Consider the following 20,240-nt stretch of genomic DNA (forward strand, 5'->3'; position numbering starts at 1 on the left):
TCGAACCGGTTAATACTTTGGATCAATCGAGTCTCGAATTGTATCACCGAGCCAATTGGTCTTGTGGGCTGTGATTAGTTAAGAGGTAAAAAGTTATGTTGATTAATAATAATAATAATAATAATAATAATAAATTAAAAATATAACAGGCACTCCTCTCTCCGTGGATAACCGATGATGGTCGGTTTGACTTGTTAGTTTCGAACCAGTGCAATTTTTCTCTTAATACTCTTTTTTCTTCTTTCGAGTTGACTGCTCTGCCCAATGAAATCTCCTCCAGTATTAAAAATAAATAAATAAATAGAATAAAAGAATAGAGGTAGCAGCCACTTGCTAGATAATTATTTTTTGTTTTCAATTTTCAAGAAAGGCTGCTTCCTTTTCTTCCTCTGTTGAACTTTTATGCTTGGCTACAGTGCACAGTCCACAGACATGCAGAAAATGTTGTTATTATAAGCATGTATATCCTCAATTATTTTGATTATTATAATTTCCATTACAAGAGACCGCTTGCTACCATTTTCTGTTTTTAGAAAATTAAAAAAATACTTTATGTTTATTGATTTTTTGTTCTTTTAACAAATATTTTTAAATAAAAAAAATTGGCATGATTTAAAAATATAATAATACATTATTAATTAAAAATATATGTAAAATAAATAATATTACATAATTTAATCATTATAATTAGATGGTATTACCGTGGCAACAACATACATGATGGTGGTCGTTGTAATCATAACAACAACATGATAATAGCTAATTAAGAAGTACTCTAAAAGACATAAGTAAAACGTTGTCCATCTCGTCACTATTTATCAAGAAACAAATCATTAAGGATTGTTACAATGATTTTTTTTTGTCCCTCTTTTTTTATTGATAACATCCTTATAGTTCCAAATTGATGGCCAATTAAAGCACATTTATCAAGGAAGAAAAATATTAAAAGATAGGGGACTAAAATGAAAAACATGATGAAAAGAGATGGTTTTTTCTAAACTTGACGTTAAACATACAATTTGGTCATTTAAATTTTCAAATTATAAACTTTCAGTCCCTCACAATTTATGAAATTCCATTCTGGTTCCAAACTTCATTTTTCTTATTTTTTGATCCCTGGCTTGAGAGATAAAAAAACAAGTGATGGAATTCTAATGGTAGAGAGAGAAAGTATCAGTTGAGACCAATTCCAACCACGGAAACGAGTGATTTTAATGTCAATAGGTTTCTTTTGATGGGAAAAGTTTATACAATGTGTTTTTTTACTCATGAAACTTGTCTAAAATGGTAGATCTAAACCCAAAAAGAATTTTAGTTTTGGGTTGATTGTGAGTTTTGGAGCTAATTTAAGAGCTTTTAGGAGTTATAAATATGTTTTACAAGGTGTTTGGGTTTTTTTTTGTTTTTTTGAGTCGAAATACGGTTGGAAATGAGTTTTTCTTGGTGTAAAACAGATTAGCCTGATTTTTAGTTTTCAAAGCTCTATGGGAACCTTCTAATGAATTTTGGACTTTCACAACTGATAATAGACTTGAATGCTTCTCTTATGTACTTGTAAAACAAAGTCCTCTCTTTATGATTCAGGGACCTTTTAATGGCTAAGGTTTTTTTTTTTTGTTCAAGGATAAGAAGGTAAAAGAAAATAAAAGTTGCGATCTTTCTTGTGTGGTGCTCTGCTCTATGTTATCTCCTAATGGAATTCTTATAAAAAAAACTAGTTAGTTTTCCTAGGAAAAAGTTATAGAGAGTTGGCAATCATCTTCGTAGCTCATTCTTAAAGTGGTGGCTATATAATGAAAAGATTTTTGCCTTGACAAAAAAAAAAAAAAAAGTTTAAAATGTGTTTTTTTTTACCAGCTTCTGCTTTTAAAATGGACCATAAAAACAAATTGTTCAGTTAATATTAAACCATAGTTTTGTGAATATGGGACCCATTAAAAGTGGCAATTCAACCATAGGTTCAAAAGAAGCAAATGTAAGTTGCTTTTGCTAAGTTTCAACCTTAATTTTTTCTCTATTGGCAACTTGTATCCCTAGAGAAAAGAATCGTTGTTCTTACATTGACCACAATACCCCCATCATCTTCTTCGTATTTTTCCTCTATATAACCTTTACCCGTCTTTGATCCTTCTCATCGATAATTGTTTTGAACTGAAACTACTTAAAATCCTCTTTTTAGAGTAACAAACTGAAGGAAAATTTGATACTTCAAAACTTTTAGTATTGGAATTAGTTTTTCCCAAACAATTATCAAGATTTTTCAACATTTTAGTTCTCTTATGGCATTCAAATGTCATAAAGTGAATAACTAACCTAATAAAAAACACAAGAGAGCTAACTAACTAAAGACCTTGATTCCAAAACCTAAAATAACCAAAACTTAGATACAATTTCAATCTAAAATTCAAAAATTAACAAGAATTCATTGGCAACCCAACAAAAACTTGAAACCAAACCCTAAAAGTCCAAACAGAATTTAGCAACAAACACACGAAACTAAAGAAAAATAATGATAACTCAAATTTCCAACATATCAGAACTTGATGAATGTAAATAAATAATAATAAAAGGAAATCAAATTTTATGATCTCAAATAATTCAAAAGTTAAATGCTTAATAAATAAAGATAAAGTCTTTAACAATACCTATTTAAAAAGATATTAAAGAGAATATCTTTGAAGCAAAAAACTATAAATAGTTTTGTTGGGATGGAGAATTTCTTGTCAAATATGATCATATCAAAAATCTACAATAAGAGAAAAATGAGATGTTTTGTGGCTTTTTCATGACGAGATTGAAGGTTTATATATATATAATTTTACTTATCATCGTTCAGTTGCTAAGGATTTGGATGATGGAGGTTAAAAGATTGAGTGTTGTATGATTATAAAAACCACAAGATGTTAAGTGTTGTCAGGATAAAATATTCAATTGTATTCATTATTTAATACGTTGTATAATAGAACACATGTTTGGAGAGTATAAAAAATTGTAGAGAATTTTACAGCACATGCATGTGTTTCTTTACAAAATATAAGTTCATATTATTATCGCATCCATGACACTATATAATTATATAAGAAGGAAGTTTCAACAAGATATTATATTTACTGAGTTTGATCGGCATCCTAATTTTATTCATGAGGATATATTAACCGATGTCGTTCCATGTTCACAAACACATTCATCTTAGTGGCCTTCACATATAGATTACGTATGTAATGATATTGCAGCAAATTTAATAGGGCAATAAAATCAATGTCTTTCTTTTCTATTGTTGTTATTCCAATGTATTAAAAACACAGTACAAAATAAGTATTTACTTTGTGTCTTTTTTTGTCATTTCATTTATAATGTCAATTTGAACCACAGTTTTAACCAAACACTTTTTAACATGTTTTTGGTTGAACAACAATTTCAACCATAATTTTAACCAAATACTTATTTAAATCAAACTAACCAGAACTTAAAGTGATTTTTCTAAACCTATTTTTTTTCAAACCTCAACCACAAAAACACACACACTCTAAGCATTGGTGAAGAAAATGGTGTCTTATTGACCGTGTTACGTACAATAAAAAATATGAGTATAAATACTTGAAAAAAATAATATAACAAAGTACATGAAAAGATTGGGGTGTCTCTCAAGCTGGCTTGGGTTATGCCAAAGGCGCGCCTAGCTTGCCTGGGTTCGTCTCAAGCAAGTTGGTGCTTTTGCTCCCTTGGGCTTGGCATGAGCTGGGCCTTTCAGTCCAAGAGTTTTTATTTATTTATTTAATATGTGGGATTATACATGTTTTTTTTTTGTAGAATACATGGACAAGAAGTTTGTACCATGCTACTTCCAACAAGGTATTATAATATAAAATAGTTTTTAAATTTTCTTTGATATTGCAGTAATGATTGTTTTTCAAAATATTTTTTACTTCTAAATACATTGAAATAATATATATTTAAAATTTTATTTTTGATATCGGTACATTAAAACAATTTGAAAACAAAACAAATAATTTGAAAAAAAAATTCAATTTTGTTTTTAAATACTTTTGAAGGGATCTTAATCCAGCTAAGTACTGTGAATCGTTCGTTATTATTGATAAATATCATATTCTTTTATTTTACGTAAGCAAGAGATTCTCTAAAAAAATAATGATAACTCAAATTTCCAACATATCAGAACTTGATGAATGTAAATAAAAAATAATAAAAGGAAATCAAATTTTATGATCTCAAATAATTCAAAAGCTAAATGCTTAATAAATAAAGATAGAGTCTTTAACAGTACCTATTTAAAAAGATATTAAAGAGAATATCTTTGAAGCATAAACTATAAATAGTTTTGTTGGGATGGAGAATTTCTTATCAAATATGATCATATTAAAAATCTACAATAAGAGAAAAATGAGATATTTTGTGGCTTTTTCATGGCGAGATTGAAGGTTTATATATATATATATATATATATATATATATATATATATATATATATTCAGTTGCTAAGGATTTGAATGATGGAGATTAAAAGATTGAGTGTCGTAGGATTATAAGAACCATAAGATGTTAAGTGTTGTCAAGATAAAATATTCAATTGTGTTCATTATTTAATACGTTGTATAATAGAACACATGTTTGGAGAGTATAAAAAATTATAGAGAATTTTACAGCACATGCATGTGTTTTCTTACAAAATATAAGTTCATATTATTATCACATCCTGACACTATATAATTATATAAGAAGGAAGTTTCAACAAGATATGGTATTTACTGAGTTTGATCGACATTTTAATTTTGTTCATGAGGATATATTAACCGATGTCGTTTCATGTTCACAAACACATTCATCTTAATGGCCTTCACGTATAGATTACGTATGTAATGACATTGCAGCAAGTTTAATGGGGCAATAAAATCAATGTCTTTCTTTTCTATTGTTGTTATTCCAATGTATTAAAAATGCAGTACAAAATAAGTATTTATTTTGTGTCCTTTTTTGTCATTTCATTTACAATGTCAATTTGAACCACAGTTTTAACCAAACATTTTTTAACATGTTTTTGGTTGAACAACAATTTCAACTATAATTTTAACCAAATACTTATTTAAATCAAACTAACCAGAACTTAAAGTGATTTTTCTAAACTTATTTTTTTCCAAACCCCAACCACAAAAACAAACACACTCTAAGCATTGGTGAAGAAAATGGTGTCTTATTGATCGTGTTATGTACAATAAAAAAATATGAGTATAAATACTTGAAAAAAATAATATAACAAAGTACATGAAAAGACTGGGTTGTCTCTCAAGCTGGCTCGGGTTATGCCAAAGGCACGCCCAGCTCGCCTGGATTCGTCCCAAGCAAGTTGGTGCTTTTGCTCACCTGGGCTTGGCATGAGTTAGGCCTTTCAGCCCGAAAGTTTTTATTTATTTATTTAATATGTGGGATTATACGTGTTTTTTATTTTTTTTTGCAGAATACATGGACAAGAAGTTTGTACCATGCTACTTCCAACAAAGTATTATAATATAAAATATTTCTTAAATTTTTTTTGATATTACAGTAATGATTGCTTTTTAAAGTGTTTTTTACTTCTAAATATATTGAAATAATATATATTTAAAATTTTATTTTTGATATCGACACATTAAAACAATTTAAAAACATAAAAAAATAATTTTAAAAAAAATCATTTTTGTTTTTAAATACTTTTGAAGGGATCTTAATCCAGCTAAGCAGTGTGAATCGTTCGTTATTATTGATAAATATCATATTTTTTTATTTTACGTAAGCAAGAGATTCTCTAAAAAAAAATATATAAAAAAATTCTATTTCTATATAATAAAATATACTAAGCTTTTGTATATATTAAATAATTGCGAGAAGAGAGGCACAAGTAATATATAGTAGCGAATCAAGTTGAGCTGGGTCGTGGGCCCCCACTTCCTTCAGTTCCAATATCATCGCTTCGCTTTCTTCATCTTTTTTTAATCATTATTTTGATGGCCATTGGTGCTGTAGCACTCTAACATTTCCCTCTTGGCGTGAGAGATTATTAGCCCTCCATTTTCACTTTAATCCAATTCCAAGCAACCACATTAAAATAAAAGCCGTAGCTATAAAACTTGATCGGGTTTAAAGTATTAGATGGGTAAATCTGAATTAATTTAAAATATTAAATTGGGCTTCTAACTTGAGGCTTACATGGACCGGCCGGAATTAAATGTTATGAGCCACCTGATACTAAATGGGCCTATGGAGCTTCCATGGCCGCAGTGATCGGTTATCATCTTAGGATAAAGAAAACAGAGTGAATTAAGATGGAGGAGATGTGCCCTTTAAGAAAACAGTGATCGTCAAAAAAAGAAGGAAAAGAAGTCTCGCGGAGGAGTGGTTACTCCAGAGCACCGTAACATGGGTGGTGGACCCTTTTTAACCAGGATTCCCGGCCATGTTATCGTCAGATTGTGGCCAATATTGAATAGGCGGCGAGGCTATCATCAAAGGGAGGAGGAGATGTTTTTCCTCCTCCACTCTCTTTCTGTGGTTTCTATTTGTCATGGCCATCACGTGACATGTTGAATCTATTCCAAAGAGAAGTAGTTTTCATATGACATATTATTGAACCAAACATAAGTAATTTTCATATATTTTCTTATGAAAAAACTCATATCTGGCCAGCCACATCTAACATATGGCAGGCAAAGTATTTAATAAAAACTAATTTAGTGTGAATTATCACTTTTACCCTCCTTGCAAGGTAGTGTTTATTAGAACAATATTTTTTCTTAAAAAAATTTAAATTTAATGTTTAATTACTGAATTTATTGAAAACTAAACTTTGTGGTTTACTTTGATTTACTTTCTATGAAGTTATTTTAGTCTCATGATTTAGGTTACGAGTATTACAGGTTAATCCGAACCACTCAAGTTAACTTGAGTTCTTTTTGTAATTGATTTTTTTTCGATTTCATCTCTTAACATTTGAGTTGATTGAGAATTAAATTTCATAATTTATTTTCAATTTACTTTCTATAAGGTTATCACATTCTCATAACTCGAGTTAAGGGTTGAACGAGTTAATCTGAGTTGACTCGAGTCTTTTTTTCTTGTCATTTTTTAACTGATTTTTCTTTTAATCTCATCATTCAACACTGGATTGATTGAGAATTGAACTTCATAATTTGTTTTGATTTGCTTTCTATTAAATTATTATGGTCTCATGATTCAGGTTTAGTAAGTTAACCCGGATTGACTCATGTTTTTTATTTTTCAACTTTATTCTTCAACATTTGGTTGATTAAGTATTGAGATTCAATATGTTTTTTTATTTGCTTTCCTATAATATTATCATGGTTTCATGACTTGAATCATAAATTATACATATTAACCTAGGGTAATCTAGGTCTATTCAATATATTATCACCTCAATATTAAAAAAAAAAACAACGTTTTGAAAATCTTAAAGTCAAACTATGTTTTATTCCAGTTGCCTAGGTTATATTTGGATTTGCAAAGTTGATGACAAAGTCACTTCAACCTAATCCCTTCATGGTTTTTTTTTTAAAAAAAAAATTAACAATGCTTAGATATTTTTTTAAAAAATTGATCCCAACCAACAACGTGGAGCTAGCGGGTTAATGATTCAATCTAAAATATATAAGAAAAAAAATAAAAAAGTATATTTAATTAATTTATATTAATTAAAAAATTAGTCATTTTAAGTGATAACTATTTTCCTATTTTATATTAGAATTTTCTATAAACACTTTTTAATATTATCGAATATTTTTAAATCACCTTGCACATTAACTAAGATTAAATTAATTCCCGAATGATATTAAGGGCCCATCCTTTCTTCCACATAAACAGTGTTTGAGAGTGAGTGTTTGATAATGAGGTAGGAATTGTTTTTTTAAGGAGTTTTTAGCTTAAAAATACATCAAAATAATATTTTATTTTTATTTTTAAAAAATTATTTTTGATATGAACACATCAAAATAATCTGAAAATACAAAAAAAATATTAATTTAAAACAAAGAAAAATTTTAAAAAAATTAATCTTTTTCAAAAACACTTTTAAAGTAATTTAAATATATTTAATGGGCTCCAAAATTCGAATTCAAGAGATGAACAAGGGAATAAACCTCCTAAACCATGACGTCAACTCCTTGAAAGAACACACATGAAATTGTTTTGGTCACGGAGTGCAGAGCTGAATCCTATATAAAATAAAATATGAGTAGGGGGAGGTAAAGATGGAGTCTGGTGCGCACAAATGAGTCCAAGATGCCCTGCGTTTCCAGATTAAAAAAAGAGTATCATTCATTTGGATGGTAAGTTGCTCAAGGTTCTTGGTCAGAACACTTGACCAGATTCTTATCAGCGCTGAAAACCCTTTAATTTGGTGTGAGGTGAAGAATCTTCCTCTATAAAATATACAAAGCCAAGCTAGCTAGCTTCACCATGCAGGGCTCCTCTCCTTGAATTATTATTATTATTATTATTATTTTCATGTTGCAGAGCACTGAAAAAGCCGAGTTTTATGACCTCAGATAAATGGTCATTATTGATTCTTTGACCTCGAGTAGTAAAACTAAGTAGACTGAAGGGATTGAAGACCAATAACAATGCTTGAATAGATGGTTGATTAGTTTTTACTAATAAAAATACCCAAATCAAAATCTTATAAAATACAAAAAATTAAATCAAAATCAATTCCAACCGACTGGTTTTAATTAGTTCGGTTATTTTATATTAAAAATCAAAACCTAACCCATCGATTTCGGTTTGATTCAGATTCAGTTTTAGTTTGGTTATTTTATATTAAAAACCAAAACATGTATTATTTTTTGGGTTTTTTTTAACTTTCTAATGGGTGTTATGATGGGCTTGGTCTCGGTTTTGTTTGGTTTTTTAAGTTCGGTTATTTTATATTTTTTTAACTAAATCGGTATGGTTCGGTTAATATTTTTCAATTTCAAGTTTATAAAACTGAAATTAAACTGAATTAAATATTTTTAATCAATTTTTCAGTTTATTTATTCTCGTCGATCACCTTTAATTTATCATCCTCACTGTCTTATTATCTTAATGCACATAAAAATATCTTACATCCAACTTTAAAAATCAGTTTACTTTTTAAGAACGTTTTATCTTATTACGTTTGGTTTTACAAAGTAATTTATTAATGATATCACCTACCATATATAGTAAACATCACCGTCACCTTTAATTTATCATCCTCACCGTCTTATTATCACCGCCACCACTGCCACTCTCGCCTCCTCCTCCAACGCCACTGTCATTACATACTATCATAATCATCATTTCACAAGCACGATACATTATCATTATTTTCAGTGGCGGAGGCAGGGCTGACAAAACTCATTAATTAATATTACGCACACATGAAAGAAATATTTTAAATCTTAGAGACAAATTAAACTATTAAAATTTAAGTTCTTTCACGTGGAAGATTTTTTCTAATCTTGCCCCCAAAGAAATTTCTCTGGCTCCGCCCTGAATATTATTCTATCATCATCATATATAATCTTTATATTATATGAAGCACTGTAAAGTGTTTTACAAACATTTAAATAATTCCCATTAATTAATTGTTTTAATTTTCACTTTATACAAAACAAACACTCCCTTAGATATAGAATATAATCTAGCTCCACAAAGAGAGAGCGTGCACGCCTAGGCTAACCCATTCATTTCTTTTGAGTAAAGGGGATCGAAGCTTAGCTAGCTACCTAAGAAATATCGTGGATCATAACTCGTTGCGAAATACTGGAAAGGAAGGGAGGAAATTTAGACCATCACTCGATCGTGTACGATCGAGGCAGCACATGCAAGAGCTATGTATATATAAAAAGAAGTCTGTAAATTAAAAGGAGGTCGAAGGGTGGATGGCCCTCCTTCCATGCAGCTGCCAAAGGAGAAGCAGAATCTCAGGGAGAGGGTAACTTTTAGCCTGGCATGCACCTGCGGTGGAAAGTCCATTGTGTTTAATCCGGACGAATGTAATATAATTAGTTACATCTTGAATTTTTTTTTTAAATTACTAATTTAAGTATTATAAATATTAAGTTTATTAAAGATTTACATGAAAGCTTAACAAATTAGTTAAAATATATATAAACTAATCCACACAACCATGGTTTGAGAAGAAAAAAAAAGTGCTCGCTGCTGTCTCACTTGACTCAAAATTATTTCATCGAAGGGCATATATTCATTTGAGGCATGCTTCCATAATAGACTGCCAAGGGCCACTTTTTTTTAAAAAGGTGGTGGCTTTTCTTTGAGCTCCATCGGCATGAGTTGGATGCCGGAGGCATTGGGTTCTGATTTTGCCATTTTAAACGTTGGCAGAAGAAAGAATAATTAACCCCAAAGGATTTTGACTCAACACTATTAATAGAATCTGAATAGGAAATTAATTATTTTGAAATTAAAAAGACAAGAAAATGAAATTGATCCACTCTTTTAAAAAGATGAGAAACAAAGGATTTCTTGGAGCAATCTCTCGGAGCCACCTTTTCCATATTTGTAATTGTATGAGTATGCCACGTAAGTGCATATATATAGGTAAATAATTGGCTCGGAATTAATATATATGTTCAAGTTGTAACTATCAATATTTATATAAAAAAATATAAACATAAAAATAAGAAGAAGAAAAAAGATTTTTTTTAGATTAGATGTAATTTTTTCTCCAACACATTTCTATCTTCTCTTTATATCTATTTCTATTCTTTTTATATCTATTTCTCTACTAATATTGTAAATATTAAAAGTTTTTCTATGTCAAATATTAGCAAGGATATTATAATTCCATAGATTACTAGCTAGCGGGAGAGCATGTAAAATGCCAAATCTTTTGATGTTTACTAATTCAAAGTAACGGATTTTTTATAATTAACATTTTCTAATGATGAAAAAATAAAAGAAAAATACACTAATAAATTGTACGTGTGCTCAACTAATATCAAAATTTGTATAAATTAATATCTTTTTGTTTATAATAATAAAAAATGTCAATCATTCAAAATGATATGTTGATAAAACCCCCGCATTGCAGTCCAATCGTATTTTTGAATTTACCTAATATAATAATCATATTAATTACCTCTGACTTGAGAAGACTCAATCCTCCATGAATGGATGGTATGAGAATTGAGAACATGCATGAGCACTGCACGTCTGAATGTATATAGAGTGAATAAAAACTAAAGACGACAATGCTATATAGATTTTTGAAATTATTAATTGTTCTTAATCATTATTTGTAACTTACAGCACAGTACCGCAGGACGCAGGCTGGAAGTGATGAGATTAATACAAATTAAGAGAAGCTGCAGGAAATTGAGAGGTGACAAAACAATACACTAATGGAAGCTTAAATGGTCAGCTGATGATGCAATAATATTCCTGATGGATGGATGGAGCCATGATCCTCAGAGAGCAAGAGTTTGGCGTTCTGGGTCTGAAACCCTAGTTGCATAGAACCTTGCTATGAAGGCTGAGGCCTTCCCATCAATCCCTGGTTCTCCTACCCACCGTCTTCCATCTTCATCACTTGGACATGCTCTCCTTACATAATACCCATCTTCACTCATGTCATCGCTGCCACTTGAGTAACAGCAAGACTTGAATATGCTGAATATAGAGAATAAGCACGATGAAGATTTCCTCTGCCTGCTGTACCCTCCCATGATTAATTATATACCTGTCCTAATTACTTAACTTGTAGTAATTAAGCTTACTGTGTACTAGCTAGCTAGCTAGCTAGCTCGCTCGTTTTCTAAACAGCAAGCAACAGCAATGGTGGAGGTGGCTGTTTTGTGCTTGCACGATCGGTTTGATCTGAAGAACTAAAAGATGATGCAATGGCAGCAAACCTCCCCCCTGCATTTATAGTACTAATTAACAGGAGGATGGGGACTCCACCCTGTTTTTGTGTAGTTAACTGGACGGTCTAGATTCGTTGAAAAGAGAGGCTAAAGCGTGCTCTAATTGGTTGTTTAACTAAGATAAAGCATAAGTGTTAGTGTCCTCTGCTTTTGATTTGACCCAACATGCAGCAGTAGGTCTGCATGCACTACTACCCACTCTTTCTTTTGTGCCTAATCTCTCGCTTTACCTTCCTTTCTTTTGCCTTCGAAATATCCCGTCTTAATTAATTAATTAATAACTCATCTTTAAATTAAAATATTAATGCCTGCGGGCCAAGTCGGCTTCTGCTCCTAATTGCTGTTCTTTACGGTGATCGTTCGATGGACAGGATGGGTAATAAACACGCAAAAATAAAATAAATTGTGAATTATTTACTTAGTAACAACCATCGGTGAAGTTCTCTTAACTATTTTATAAATCAGAATTAATAATTATATAAATTTATAATAATTTTAAAATTTATAAAACTTGAATTAGTAATTTTTAAAAAACAAATCTAAAATCTAACTAATTAAATTATATCTTTTAGAATTAACAATATTGTTTTACTTGAAAACAAGGGTTGTGCAAATCATTTCCAAGCCAGTCCTAAAAACTAGAGGATATAAATTTCTTTTTCTCAAAGTTATTAAATTCCAGCCACCAAGGATAATAGTTTAATTAGAGCAATTAGCTGATCATGTAACATGCTTACAATTACACTAATTAAGAGCATTTCGCTCACCATTTTTTTTCCATCAAATTAATTAATGTACCGTCTTTTTAATGCTATATTATTATTATTAATGCTATATATTCTGGATATATTCGCTCATATCCAGCTCAAGCTGCTCACATTCCTTTTTGTATCTGGTATATATGGAGATGCTGTGGGTGTACTGATATGCTTGCTATATATAACTAGTAATTAATTAAACGCAAACAGCTCAATGTAAACTCACATTCGATCCTTCTGATCTCAGGACAGCTTTTGGCTTTTGCTTTTATTAATTTCTCCATGGGAATGATTAAACAACATTACAAAGAGAGAGATTATGTACGTATTATTACATAATCAAGTATTCAATACACTACGGGCCGGAATGATTAAACAAGGAGATTTAGGCTAAGATTCTTGAGATTTGGTTGCTGTGTGTACACATGTACGTATATATATATATCTTTGATTAGGAAGTATAAAGTTGCACCGCGTACGTTGTACTTGACAAGTCTCTTTAAAAAGAAAAGGGCCATTACAGGATTTGTGGGGTTAGGGCAACGTTTTTTTATTATTATTATTTATGGGATTTTTTTTATTTATAGATTCTGTCATTTTACAAGAGGTTTCCTTAATTAGGAATTTTCACCCTTTTATAATTTAGTCATGTTATATTGGATCTCTCATGTCAATTAAAACTCTACACATCAAGGTATAAGAAAATTAATTGACAGTGAAGATTTAATAAATGGACAAAAAGATAGAGAAAAATCCCAAATTTGAACATCATAGAAATTAAATTCGATTCGAATAATTAATTAATAGGAGTAACTGAATCTACATACCATTTATTTGATATTAATACGATTTATAATATGATCAAAAGCAAGCTTTATAGCTCTCTAGTCTAGGTGCATGGTAATGAAGTGGTCTTAATTCGTAATGCTTTTGGAGAAAGCAATGGCTGTGACGGGCCATTCTGATCAGAAAGTCGCCATAGATGCTGCTGTGCTGCCCTTCCCCTGCTGCTGATCTCTCCCATCTTGCAGTGCATTCAAGCTGTCTACCTTTTAGGCTACTAAGAATATCTGTTCTGTACTGTACACCGCGCATCTCCTCTTTAATTTAAACCACCACAATTCTCATCGTTAATTAATATTTGCAATTGCATCCTTTCTGCTCTTTTTTGTTGGATCGCATAGAAAAGGAGAGATACTGCAGCTAGATCAACCCCTATATATAGAATTATATTTTAAGAGCCAAACTTTGACACGTGTCGGCCTATATACACATATAATGCAATGAACGGTTTGGTAAGCTGCCACGAACCTAGCTTAATTGTGAGGCTTTGCATCAATCAATAATTATAGCTAGCTGTATTCCTTCCTTCCATCGTAAGGTAGCAAATACAGAAGTCCGTTTCACACTGGGTTTAGCTTTTATGGGCCTGTCAGGTTTCTGTGTACGTCAGATCTTACGTAGACTACCGGACACTTGTTAAGTACAAACAAAAATGGAGATAACATTTTTCTGTCTGTTTTTTATTATAACATTTAGTGACATTCAATCACTATTTTGATGTATATGGAGAGAATTATAATTAAAAAATAAAAAATTAAATAATACAATGACATGTAATTTTTATAGATGACATTACCAACAGAATTAACCAGACAGTAAATTACATCCATAAATATGTTGAAGAAAAAATTCCTTCGGTATACATCAAGGGAATTACAGATAATATTACAGTGGGATTCAAAGAAAGCAAATTGTACAATGACGTGATATTTTTACCGACAGGATGACTGACAGAGTTACTAGCAGAATGTGTCCGTTGGTATATTCCAGTGACTATGACAATTGTTCCCTTTCTTTCTAGCATTGTTTATAGTGTTCATTATATATGGATATAGCAATGAAATGTGTCAATCGGTATATTCTAGTGACTATGAGAACTCTGCACTTCTCAATGCGTGGATAATTAACATTCTTTTTACCGTTTATTTTTTCCCAACAACATCACAGATGAAATGAAAAGTCATCAGTAATATTTAGAGGGCTTTCTAAAAATTTTCGTGCAAGTTAAAAATTTTCATTTAACTTTACAAACGGAATCATCAAAGAACGATAATTTCATTAGTAAAACTAAATTAAATGACTAGAATAAGAACAAACAAGCTTCATCTTCTTCTTCTTTTTTTCTCTTCTCTCTTCTTCTCTCACGTAGCTTTTTCTCTTCTCTCTCTCATTCTCAACCGAAATCAAGCATTCTCTTATCTTCTCTTCCCATCCCCAGGGATTTTTTTTCTTCATTTTTCTTTTTATTTTATTTTTTTGGTTTATTAACAAACTCTTTTCTTTTATTTTATTTTTCTTTTTTTAATTATCAGCTGAAATTAAACACGCCATTAAGGTAAGAATTTTCCATTCTTTTTTCTTCATTTTTTTTGTCATTATTTTTCTTCAATTCTGTGTTCTTTATAATTTTATGAATTAATAAACGTGTGATAAATGAAAATAAAAAAATATGTTTGAGGTTTTAATATCTCACATGTAGAACTTAAGAAACAATCGATATGGATATAGGCTATAAAAAATAAATGTGAGACATGAAGTGTAGTATAGTTATCACACATCGAAAAGTTAATAAACAATTCATATGGATATATGTTATATATAGTTGTAAATTTAGAAAAAAAAATTATAAATTTAGGATTAAAAATATTATCACGTAGAAAATTTTCATTTGATTTGTTACATATATGTTGTTTATTTATAGGTTTAAAAACTTTTGGTAATCTTTCATATAGGGGAGGTGTTGCCGAATTTTTTTAAAGAGTAAGAATAATTTAATTTGTGTAGATACTTGGGGAAAAGCTATTGCACATCGCGAGGACATGATCGTTGTTAGTTCTTATAACAGCGATGCTAACGACCACAAGTCATTAGGTGTCGACCAAGAACAGACATTTGAGGCACATGCATTTACTTACAATGCGGGCTTGTCAAGCGTGATGCCACAACATTGATTGAGTTTTGCTTTTTCATGGTTAAACTTGATTGAGTTAGCAAAGGGTTTGAAATTGTAGCATGCTGAATTTTTTTCTAGCCAATTTAGGTTTTGAACAGGGTGGTCGAGTTGTGATTGGGCTCCCTTTTCAAATGGCACACATTGAGCCAACTCTAACACAATTAGATTTAGAACTCAGGCTATCTAAGGGCCTATGACATAGGTCAACATTAGACAAATAAAAAGCAAATGAACTATATTAGCAAATTATTTTGTTCTCGAATCAAATTTTATATTTTGCTCGCAAAACAAAATAACAAATAATTAAATAAATATTATGAATAACATGTCATGTCATGAGATTGTATTTCCTTATCAATCCATCACTTGATGTTTCAATTCAATTTTTATATGTTATTAACGACTCCTTTTAGCATTTTATGTACATATAATTTTCAATTAGTTTTATTTAACATATTGATCAAGCTTTCAATATGTATTTTAGATTTTTTATCATCAACTTAAAATTTAATATCATCCACATTTTTTTATGATTGAACCAACTTTTGATTCAACCCATAGCATTGCACGGGCACCTAGACTATTAGTTTCTATTGCATGTTAAATTAGACAATCTATTTACCCCTAAACCTCCACCATTACTATAAAAGAAGCCCTGTGGTTGCTCATATGATGGCCACTGGAGACTTACATGGTCGTTAACTTTAGGGTCCGTGGGATTAGTCGAGGTGCGCACAAGCTGGCCCGAACACCTACGTTAAACTATATATATATAAAAAAGAAGCTCACATGCCAGCTATTATTGGGCCATGAAGATTTGGTACATAAGTGGACTTTAATATTTACACAATCCTTATTATAGTGTGGGTATAGTTATTAAACCTAGCCCAGATGTTAACCTGACCAAGGAGCCGAGTCTCGGGTCAACCCGAGAAAATAAAAAAAATGTGTTTGAGGTTTTAACATCTCACAAGCAGAACTTATGAAACAATCGACATGGTTATAAGCTATAAAAAATAAATGTGAGACATGAAGTGTAGTATATTTATCACACATCAAAAAGTTAACAAACAATTCATGTGGATGTATGTTATATATAGTTGTTCCACATCAAAAAGTTAAGAAACAATCAATGTGGATATAAGTTATAAAAAAAAGATATGTAAGGCTAAGTATTCATAAATTAATTTTATATTTTTTGGGTTTATTAAAAAATATAAGAAAATAAAAAGTTAGGTCTCACCCGGGTTACGCTGGGTCACTCAGGTTTGACCCTACTATTTGCACCTTTGGTTTTTGTTGTTTGAGACCCAACCAAAACCCGAAAGTCGCCTTGGTCCTTGGTCAACCCACTGGTCGAGGTCAAGTTTTATAACTATGAGTATGGGTCCAATTGGGACACAAAGAGGGCTTTGTTTGGCCTTACATGTGAAAGACATGATGAAGATATGGTTTCAACTACATCATTATCCAGCGCTACGTTTCAGTTTTAATTAATTTTTTCTTTAATGTAAAAAAATATTATATATTCAAGCATTGCTAATGTATTTTTTAGTGGAAAAAAAATTAAATCATGTGAAGGTTGACCCGATGTAACCTGGTCGACTTGGCAAGTCCAAAAGCAACTTAGATTAAAAGTAAAAACATAGTTTAACTTAAAAAAAAACATTTCAAAACAATATTTTTTTTTAAAAAAATTATTAAGATTACACCATATTGGATTGACATGAGCTAACTTATTAAATTTGCTATTTAGATCATAAGACCATAATAACTCCATAAAAAGCATTTTAAAATAAATCATGAAGTCCAATTTTTAAACAATTCAATGTTAAAAGTTAAAATTAAAAAAAGAATCAAAGTCAACTAGGATTAACTTGCCTAACCCGTAACTTTGATCATGAGATGAGATAACCTCATATAAAACAAATAAAATAAAATGATGAAACTCAATTCTCAATTAATCTAATGTTGAAGAATGAAATTGAAAAAAAAATTAATTTAAAAAATGATGCAAAAGAGGATCAAAGTTTACTAATCAAACTTACAACCTAATCATGAAATTGGGATAATCTCACAAAACACAAATCAAAATAAATCATAAGACTATGATAATCTTGTAAAATACAAATTAAAACAAACTATGATACTCAAATTTTAGTAATTTTAATATTAAAAGATAAATAATTTTTAAAAAATAAATTTAGAAAAATATTTTTATTGTTTTGATAAACAGTATTTTTACGAAGAGGAGAATAATGAATTCAACTTTTGTTTTTAAGTTTTTGTTAATATAGAATAATTGAAAAATATACATACTGGCACGTGTAAAGAAAGTCCCGAGAGCAATGAAAGTGGGTTAGTTGGGCACCGAAACATAGGGATAGGGGTCCAAGATGGGAGTGTCGCTGTCTTTTATTTTCAGGGCCCCACCAACCAAAGAATACATAGCCACGAGGGGAAAAAAAGTACCCTTCGGTATCTATAAAAACAGAACACCCAATTAGTTACGACAAAGGATACCTGCCCGTCGGATTTTTTAATATTTTTTTTATTTATTATAAAAAAAATTATATACCAATAAGCTATTCATCAAGATTTATCTATTATTATTTATTAATTAATAAATAATAAAATAATTAATATATATTTAAAATATGCATATGTATAAATAAAATGATATATATATATATATATATATATATATATTAAATGAGGTTGAAGCAGACTTCAAATTATATTTAAGAATATACCGAATCTACTAATTATTAATATTTTTAATATAATCACCCAACACAGCAGTTCTTACCTACCCAAAACCATCTATCCATCTGCCCTTCTCCTCATTCTATTTGCATTGCTTCAAGTAAGTTCTTTTGTAAACATGGTCGTGGTTATATTTTAAATAATTTTTTATATTAAAATATATTAAAATAATATTTTTTATTTTTAAAAAATTATTTTTAAAATCAATATATTAAAACAATTTAAAATATATAAAAAAATTACCTTTTAAAAAAAATTAAATTTTATGGGTTCCAAACAAGTGCTATGATGTCTTTAATGTTTCATTAAAAACATTATATCTTTTTAATATTTAAAATAATTTATTAATTTTTATAAAATAAAACTAAGCATAAATAGCTAAAATAACTAAAATAATTCATTTTTTTAGTTATTATATATTTAGGGTGTGTCTGGTAGTATGGTTGAACCGTGCTACTAAATTTTTTTAATTTTTTTATATATTTGAATTATTTTGATGTTCTAATATAAAAATTAAATTTTAAAAAATTAAAAATATATATTATTTTAATATATTTCTAAAAATATATATTTTAAAACACAATATTTTCAAAACAGTTAATTACTCGTATCATCGTGAGGTGAAATTTAATTCTATTAAAATAATAATAAAAAAAAAAACTAAAAATACATCGCATCACAGCAGAAGAGGAAAATCTACCTTTGAGAACAAAAACGTCACATAAGTCAAAATCAGCAGTGAGCAGAGTGGTCTGTCTACTCCATCCTCCCACTATCCTAATTCCTCCATCCTTTTTATCTTCCGGTCTCAAAAGCGACGGGCAAGTGTATTTGCTTTTGTACTGTTATAGATTTTGATGGAGCAATCTTCATCTTCCTCTTCCTCCTCCTCCTCCAAAAAAGAAAGTCTTGACGTTCCCCTGCATTCCTTTGGGTTCCAAATTGAAGAATTGTCCCCTCAAAAGGTCACTGGTCGCCTGCTTGTTACTCCCAAGTGCGTTCAGGTCCGTCCCTCTCTCCCTCTCTCCCTCTCTCTCTCTCTCTTTATAATACATTTATAAGAGGAATTTTATTTGATTTCAATATATTAAAATTGCTCGAATGGAGGGCTCATAATTTTCTTCTTGGAAATGGGCTGGCCGGCCATCGAGCAGCCGTTCAAGGTATTACACGGCGGAGTATCGGCGTTGATTTCGGAAGCGATGGCTAGCATGGGGGCCCACATGGCATCGGGATTGCAAAGAGTGGCTGGGATTCACCTGAGCATCAATCATGTGAAAAGCGCCCGCCTTGGAGACCTTGTCCTCGCCGAAGCCACTCCCTTCAGTATAGGCAAAACCATTCAGGTACATAATCCCCCCTCCCTTCCCTTCACTTCCTTCAGCGTTAGCAAGGGAAAACCATTAAGATACGCACTGATACAGGTGTGGGAGGTGCGAATCTGGAAATTAGCGGATCCTTCAAACGCAGAGTCCTCCAAATCATTGGTATCATCGTCAAGGGTTACTCTCATGTGCAACTTGCCTGTGCCTGCCCATGCTAAAGAAGCCACGGAAAATCTCAGAAGCCATGCTAAATTATGAACGCTCTTTTATTGCCTGCCTACCACCACGACTTGGTCGTACGTAGTCATTACTCCTGATATTTTAGATAATAATAATACAATTGTACTACTGTAATTCAGTGACTTCAAGTTCTTGCTGTATGATTCTCAAATTTCAGTCCGAAGAGTATGAATAAATTCATCTAATTTACTCCCAGTTAGTTGATGATTGCTTCCCAATT

The 20,240-nt window shown here is 30.5% G+C and overlaps 1 protein-coding gene across 1 annotated transcript; it reads left to right on the plus strand.

Annotated features, from left to right (window-relative positions):
* The first annotated feature begins 19,166 nt into the window (after window positions 1-19,166).
* On the plus strand, window positions 19,167-20,215 carry LOC133696051 (1,4-dihydroxy-2-naphthoyl-CoA thioesterase 1-like). The gene is made up of 3 exons (XM_062118072.1): window positions 19,167-19,459; window positions 19,610-19,801; window positions 19,880-20,215. Exons 1-3 carry the CDS (start codon window positions 19,313-19,315, stop codon window positions 20,036-20,038), a joined length of 498 nt encoding a protein of 165 aa, XP_061974056.1. The 5' UTR covers window positions 19,167-19,312; the 3' UTR covers window positions 20,039-20,215.
* Window positions 20,216-20,240: the final 25 nt, after the last annotated feature.

Source organism: Populus nigra, chromosome 6, assembly GCF_951802175.1.
Source record: "Populus nigra chromosome 6, ddPopNigr1.1, whole genome shotgun sequence".
NCBI classification, from domain to species: domain Eukaryota; kingdom Viridiplantae; phylum Streptophyta; class Magnoliopsida; order Malpighiales; family Salicaceae; genus Populus; species Populus nigra.

Excerpts from the sequence above, each read along its gene's own strand:
- LOC133696051 (XM_062118072.1), top strand. The coding sequence starts at position 19,313 with ATGGAGCAATCTTCATCTTCCTCTTCCTCCTCCTCCTCCAAAAAAGAA. Across the intron at positions 19,460-19,609 it reads TTACTCCCAAGTGCGTTCAG|CCGTTCAAGGTATTACACGG; the intron begins GTCCGTCCCTCT and ends GCCATCGAGCAG. Across the intron at positions 19,802-19,879 it reads GTATAGGCAAAACCATTCAG|GTGTGGGAGGTGCGAATCTG; the intron begins GTACATAATCCC and ends GCACTGATACAG.